General features: G+C 37.4%; 1 protein-coding gene across 1 annotated transcript in view; it reads right to left on the bottom strand.

Moving 5' to 3' along the window:
- Positions 1-924: 924 nt before the first annotated feature.
- Thsd7a (thrombospondin type 1 domain containing 7A) overlaps positions 925-8,019 on the bottom strand; it is a 398,255-nt gene continuing 391,160 nt past the window's right edge. Inside the window, exons 26-27 of the mRNA XM_076566198.1 lie at positions 7,450-7,537; positions 925-6,768 (exon numbers count right to left, since the gene is read on the bottom strand). Coding sequence (XP_076422313.1) covers positions 6,684-6,768; positions 7,450-7,537 — 173 coding nt within the window. The 3' untranslated portion in view covers positions 925-6,683. The remainder of the gene's footprint in view (positions 6,769-7,449; positions 7,538-8,019) is intronic.

The raw sequence follows: 8,019 nt of genomic DNA, 5'->3' as shown, positions 1-8,019 counted from the left end.
GGTTGTTGGTTCAGACTTTGTGAGTTCCTATGAGACCAGGTTAGTTGTTTCTGGGGGATTTCTTGTGATGTCCTTGACACCTCTGGCTCCTACAATCCTTCTTCCCTTTCTTCAGCAGGATTCCTCAAGCTTGGGCTAATGTTTGACTGTGGGTCACTGCATCTGTTTCCATCAGTTACTAGATGAAGACTCTCTAATAACAAGAGGGGTAGTCACTCATCTGATCGCAGGAGATGGCCAGTTCAGACTATGGATCCACTATTGTTAGGAGTCTTAGCTGGAGTCATCTGTATAGATTCGTGGGGGTTTCCCTTGTATCAGGTTTCTACGCGGCCCTGAAATGCCCCCTCCTTTCCATTCATCTCTTTCAGTTCTCTCCCCCTCCATCAGTCTCCTTACCCTACCCCTCTAGTTTCCATGCCCACCTGCCCTAGTTCACCCAGGAAATCTCTTCTATTTTCCCTTCCCAGAGAGATCCACGTGTTCCCCACTTGGGCCCTCCTTGTTACCTAGCCTCTTTGGGTCTGTGGATTGTCATATGGTTATCCTTTACTTTACAGTTAATATCCACTTATGAGTGACTACATACCATGTTTGTTTTTCTGGGTCTAAGTTACCTCACTCCAGATGATTTTTTTTTTTATTTTTTTTTTTAGTTCCATCAATATGCCTTTAGATTTCTGGATATCATTCTTTTTAACAGCTAAGTAATACTCCATTGTGTAAATGTACTACATTTTCTTTATCCATTCTTTGGTTGACTTTTAAAGTGAAATCTTAATTTCCCAAGCTTTATATATTGTAATTGCAAATAGGTGACAAAATAAAAAAAAGAAAGGTAAAAGACTTGGATGTTCACTAAATAAATGCTTTTATCCACACATCAGAAGCAGATGAAGCAAATAAAAGCACAGATCCACACAGTTAGAATGAAAATGACTTCCGATTTATGTCTGTCAGCAATATAGATATTTACAAATAACCCATATGAAAATGTAGAAAAGCACATTACATCTCCACACGCCATCCACATTAGCTGCACAAAGCTCAGTGACAGTATTTGCCAATTTGCAGTTACTTGTACATAGATATCTTGTGCATTAAAAAATAAGTATACATAATTTAAAATAAATTACATTACACAATTTACAAAGTAATATTAACAAAAGATTCACAGACAGTTGCCTCCTTACTCTAGCAAAATAAATATTCAGGTAGTTAAATTAACAAAAGTATACCCACTTAGAGCAATATAATTTAAAGAAAGATTGATTACAAATTTAATAAAATTATACTTTACAGTAATGGCTACTGATACCTTCAAAAATTCTGTGATAAAAAGGGACAGGAAAATGTACTAAAAGAGAGTCTAAATGTTTGCTTAAAAACAAAAACAAAAACAAAAACAAATTATCCAGGGAGCTTATTGAGGCCCCAAATTAGGTAATAAATAAATTATTACTTAAACAAAGAAAAGAAACCCAAACAACTACAAAACAGAACAATAAAACTTATAGCCAGTTATGTTCTAAGTAAAGTAGGTTTTGGCCCACTGACAAGGTGGCTTGCTTCAGATGTTTCCAGGTTTCTGGTCTGGCTTGACAGAACAGAATAAAAATGCAAATTTAAGCCGGGCGGTGGTGGCGCACGCCTTTAATCCCAGCACTCGGGAGGCAGAGCCAGGCGGATCTCTGTGAGTTCGAGGCCAGCCTGGGCTACCAAGTGAGTCCCAGGAGAGGTGCAAAGCTACACAGAGAAACCCTGTCTCGAAAAACCAAAAAAAAAAAAAAAAAAAATGCAAATTTAACTCTATTTGTTTAACATTCTTTTATTTAATATTGCAGACATAAGCACTTCCCACTGTCTTTGTTACACAAGAATGATTTTTATCATTGCAAATAGCTTATTGATAAAAAAAACCCAAAAATTTATAAAAACAAAGAAAAGCCACTTGCTGGGTCCACACCTCAGTGTTAGGAGCCCAAATGCCTGACCTGCGCCAGGACATCTGAAGACAGGCTGGCTGGCTGGTGGGGTGGGTGGGTACTATCACAAGGGGAGCAGGGAGGTTCTGTTCTCACACCCAGAGTGGACCCCGAGTGCTCAAGCATGCTCTGCCAGAGCTCTTAGAGGCTTGTTCAGGGGCTGCTGGCTGCCTCCTCCTTCAGTCTTAAAGGGGAAACTTGACAAAATACATTTGAACTGAACTCAGGAACATTACAAATAACGAGATTCCAGGACATGTGGCAAGGATGATTTCTGCAAACCTATTCAGACTTTGACTCTCCCTAGAAAGAGCTCTCTTTTCTGTTCATTACGGACAGATTCAGACTTCTTCACTGTTGTGTGAAGTAGGAAGTGAACAAAGATTTAGATGAAAATAGGGGGAGTAAGAGGAGACTGTCTAGTAACAATGCAAGTACAGAAATTGACATCTTCACCCTGAAGACTTTCTTTTTATTCTTCTCTTGGCATGCCACCTACATGGCTCTTCTTTACTCTCTATTCATTGTGCAGTCCACCGAAATAAAAATGTTTACAATCTCATTGATGTTTGTGTTTCAATAGGAAGAGCTAATAAATATGCTTCACTTTTCCTTATCAAATTTTGGGCGTATTTAGTGAAGGGTGGTTTGGAGAAAAGTAGACAAGGCTATAACAACCAGGAGGAGGGTAGAATTAGAGAGACTAGGCAGAGAAATGCATCACACAGAATCAGGGATACAGTAAGTCAGAGGAGGTAAACATATGTGTGGGAAGTGCCGCTCTCTTCCTACAGAAGCAATGACTTTATCTTGAAATATTCATGGACTTAACAGTTCTGATTAAGCCACTGTGACCATTGCCACCCCTCACAGCATGTTTTGAAAGTTAGAGCCCCTGTGGAAAAAGACTAAGCACACTTAGAATCTATAGTAATGTGTTCCAATGCAAGTGCCTCTCATGAAGCATGGTTTTCTTTTGCATGTCTTAGCAACCTATGTATACAAAAGTCATTACTAATATTAAGTGCCCAGCTGAATGTCTTACATGTGATAACTCAATAGATATTTCTTCTTATAAGTAATTTGTGCTTTATTATATAAATAATTAAAGACATGCTTCAGCGTACTCCTTTTCAATTAGCTTAAGCTACACTCAAAACAGCTTTGAAATAGAGCTTATTTATAGTCAGTATATTGGATGGGCACTGGCAAATAGGCAAATAAGTCCTTTTCATGGAATATCAGCCATGCCACACTTCCTGGGGAAGTCCACCAAAATTCTGTAGATGTCTGCATTTGTCCTTTCTTTTTAAAATCCAAGAGAAAATCTACCTCTTTCCCTCCCTTCTTTCCTTTTTCCTCCCTTCCTTCCTTCCTTCCTTCCTTCCTTCCTTCCTTCCTTCCTTCCTTCCTTCCTTCCTTCCTTCCTTCCTTCCTTCCTTCTCCCTCCTGTCCCTCCCTCCCTTCCTCCCTCTCTCCCTTCCTCCTTCCCTCCCTCTTTACCTTCCTCCATGTCTCCCTCTCCTTTTATTCCTGCCCAAAGACTGTTTTGGAAAGGCAAAGGGGCCCAACAGACAAGTTTTTACTGTTTACCTCCTGAATTATTGGATGAACAAAGAGAATAAAGTTCTGGTGAAATGCCAGTATTTATTTCCCTATAATAAAGCCATCTGTACATGATTATAATAATAACCTACTCTTTGTCCAAACTATCCAAATGGATACACTTTCTTTTCCACATTTCTAACAAGAATCCATGTAGTATTGATTTATCCTGATACTGAATACCCAGTGTGCCTCCAACATTAATGTAGTGTTTTAAATATAATTATTTTATAACTTTTGTTGTCTTAGCTTATTGCGTTATTCTGTCCCAGGTAGGAGAACACTGATTTGTCTTTAGGATTAATTGCATTTTATAAAACACCTGAAGCGTTGCTTGTGTAAGAAAAAAAAAAAATTATTCCCCATCTCAAGATTCCTCGGTGCTGTCCACATTTCATCAGATTGTTAAATTTCTCAGCTAAGCACAACAGATTATGTTTCAAGTGTTTTGGACAGACAGAGCTTATTTTATCCAAAGAGATAAACTTGAGGATTATTTGGAAGACCTCTGATTGTGTGTGTGTGTGTGTGTGTGTGTGTGTGTGTGAGAGAGAGAGAGAGAGAGAGAGAGCGCAATCACAGTTTTAGAATAACAATGTTATTTTTCTTCCTCTTCATGTTTCACTTCAACTAAATCCTTGGCTTAAAGTGGAACTCACCCTCCCATCTGCTCTCTTTGAAATGACATTTATTATCTAAAGCCTTACATTTGGAATAAATAAGAAACATCATCACATTTTTTCATATTGAATTATATATATAAAGATTTTCATTTGGGAGATTACAACATCCTCTTACTCAGAATTCTTTTGTAATCTTTGCAGAAAAGGCTGTTCTAATGGACAGCAGAGGGAGCTCGTACTCAGTCTATGAAGGCAAATACCTCATCACCCAAACCACAGTTCCAGCAATAGAGATGCATTTAAGATTAAAAACGAAACAAATCAACAGAAAACAAAACCCAAAAGGTGTTTACTGTATTTTAAAGACTGGAAAGCATAATGGTCCCTACCAGAGGCTAATTGTAGTAGTTACTGCCAGAAATATGTGAGTGTTTTTTTTTTTCCATGTTATAGTTTAACTTGCTTTATAGAAGAAAGGAGATATATCCCATAGTGGCATTTCCTGGGCTATACCAGTGAACATAGAGCCATGTTCAAAGCAATCATAAGTAATGACTATAAATTGTGACCTGTGAGATTAAATCTGGTCGACAGAGATTAAACAACCTAAAACTAGCAACTATATAATAATGTAGAACTAGCTCTTAAAAAGCTCCTAGGGCAGAGGCAGGTGGATCTCTGTGAGTTTGAGGCCAGCCTGGGCTACAGAGTGAGTTCCAGGAAAGGCACAAAGCTACACAGAGAAAGCCTGTCTCAAAAAACCAAACCAAAAAAAAAAGCTCCTAGAGTGTAAGGTGGGTCCACAAACTAAGACATGTAAATATAGCCTGTTGGTTTTTGTGGAAAGGAAGTTGTACTGGAAAACAGTGATGTCACTGTTTTTCCCACTGGGTATCTTCTCTGTCAACATTGCACAGTCACAGTGTTGTGAGCTCAACTACGGACCTGACTGAGAACATGTCCTGTTTGATCTTCCGCTTAAAAAGCTTGGAACCCTTTCTCTAGATATTTAAGCAAGCTCTGGACGAGTCCTTCACTCTTCTCTTTTTAAATTTTAGGTTTTAACATCATGCTACTTCAGCTTTCAGCCATAAGAAGGGCAAAAGGCCATGATTGGGAAATACGGCCTACTTGGTGGAATGCCAACCTCACACCGAGAAAGCAAATTAGGAAGAAAGAAAAGCTCACACACAACTTTGACTTGTTTGGTTAGAAAAATCACTGATACATCATTTTCTCCATCTCTTCAAAATTATGAAGACAATCAGCCCTTTTTTCTTTTCTTTTCTTCTTCTTCTTTTTTTAAACAAAGATAACAAATATATAAATCTGTCAGAAACAGCCTTCCAAGAGCAACTGCAACCACCCAACCAGGGGGTTCCACCTTTGGGAGGTTGATGGTTAGGGATTTCAACACTTGAACTCTTGCCATGTTGTCAATTTCATAGTGGCTGTAGTGAGAAGGGAGAGTGTAGACAGCAGATGCAATAGCAGATTCGATCCTGTTACCATCAAGACTGAACTAACTCTCTTCAGAGAACAAAAGCTTGCAAATGTCTCCACAGCACTCTTGGCACAGATGTCTTCATCCCATATGAAAAGAGGCAGTTTCTATGGCAACACTGGTTAAGTGCCTATCATGCTGCACTAATATAGTGCAAAATGTGCCTTCCATATAGCAAAAAAGATGTAGGCAACCAGTGTGAATTTAGGGAAAGTAGAAATGTGTTAACACAAGCATATTTGTTTTCTAGACAATAACTGCTATAAAATACCGAACTTGAGGATTCTGTCTTCTAAGGTCCTAGAATATGTCCAGCATTCATACATTGGAGAGAGACAAGAATAGTCTTATAAAAAGAGTTTGTCTCTGAAATGCAGGCCAATAAAAGCTACCATCAACCATGAAGATGCTAAATTGTTCAATGGGTTCTTCATCTAGCATAGGGCTTATGTCTTCTTCACTGTTAAAAGTTGATTATTAACAAGTATATAAGATGACATCATATTGTAAGTCATTTGATTGAGTATACATGTTGTTATGCTTAAGTGTAGAATTGAAAAGCCTTCATTATGAACTCTTCATGCTAGAAAGTTCTGTGGGTTAGTACTGCAAGCAGTCTTGCATCTGGCTTCCAAATTGGCCAATTTCCTCATTGCTTTTTAGAAATCAAAAGTGTTTTCTTTTTTTCAATTGGTGGATTTCTGAAAAGATGATACAAAACTCTCAAGACACAACATGCATTCCACTTCATGTCCTAGAATTCTCAAGGTTGACTCTCTATATGTCAGTGGCACTGTCTTGAATATTCCCAGTGGAAGTAGGGTTTTCTCCTTTTTTTCTTAATGATAGTGTTCATAACAGTTAAAGTTGATTATAATTCATAATTTGAATACTGGCCCTGTGGCCCTTGGATGTCTACTACAAAGGCAAAAGGCCAAGCTTGGTTGTTTCCAGGAATATTCAATGTTACATATCAGCATCTCCATCATATGCTAAGGTTAAAGGTTTGAGGCGGTTGTTTTGCCGTCTTTGGGGTTTCTTTGGCTTTTTGCTGTAGGAAATTCAGGAAACATTGAAGAAAGAAAGTCAGCCTTTCATGAGTATTATTTCATGTTTTAAACTAAAAAGCAGAACAAAATGGTAAATCTAAGTTGCCTATTTTCCACACTGCCTTTTAGAATATGACTTTGTGGTCTTTTTGAGTTTCACAGTTTCAAGAGGCTGTGTTAAGTAAGGTATTTAACTATTTTGTAAAAGCCAAATTAATCAGTTTCTTAGTTGATAACAATAGAAGTGATGATATAGTATATTTTGAGTTTCTTCAGGAAGTTTTATAAATAATGTACATTTACAAATACAGTTAAATAAGACTAAGAATTATCATAATGTCTTCCTCTAGGGAAAATTCAATATAAAAATATATATTATATACCATCCATGAAAAGCAACATTCTATGTCATTTATTCATGAGAAAAATTCTTTAAAAAAATGACCTAGAACAGTTCTGACTCATTTCCGAAATCTGAATGACTCAGACATGGAAGGCAGATTTCAGGCTCTCTAATCTTAAAGTTTATGTTTGAAATTCAGAACTTTGTATGAACATGGAGTGAGCACAGCATATACATTCCACACACACTAGTCTGTTCCTGTGTCTGGCAACCGAAAGGGTCTTCTTTGAAATAACAATCTTATATATCCTTCTAGATTCTGAAATATTTAAAAACTCACCAAGCTAGATAAATCATGGAGACAATGAAGACTAACAGCACAATTGCCCCTGCTGCGACACCATAAACCCAGGTCTTTAGTCTCCCATCTAAGAAGAACAGATATTAGTTATTAGTTTACATTAATCTGGAACATATATGACAGGTTTGAGCTGTGACCCATGATCAGTCATATATGACCAGTTCTGTTCAAGACTCAATTTGAATTCTTTCCTAGCATCATTACCACTAATGTAAAGCAGCTACTAGGAGTTAGGCAGCAAGACATTCAAGGGGAATCAGCAATGGAAACAGTTGAAAAGCAAACAAATTGTGTTTACACTCAGATGCTGAGTTCAAGTTTTAACTCTTTATAAGAAATCTTATCTCAAATTCATTATGTGCATTGTTCTATTCACATATGCTTTGACTTTTCCACCTATTTCAGGAATGGTATATTTAAAAGATAAAAAATAATGCAGCTTTTGAGCAATTCATAAAACCTGGAGTGGATGCCAGTGGGTATTTGACAATTTACTGTGATTTCAACAGTTTTGTACCAGATGAAACTTAACATACTTACTTATTTGTT

Source organism: Peromyscus maniculatus, chromosome 3, assembly GCF_049852395.1.
Source record: "Peromyscus maniculatus bairdii isolate BWxNUB_F1_BW_parent chromosome 3, HU_Pman_BW_mat_3.1, whole genome shotgun sequence".
Taxonomy (NCBI): Eukaryota; Metazoa; Chordata; class Mammalia; order Rodentia; family Cricetidae; genus Peromyscus; species Peromyscus maniculatus.
Note: the sequence above shows the minus strand (reverse complement) of the source record. Positions and strands in the feature narration are given on the sequence as shown.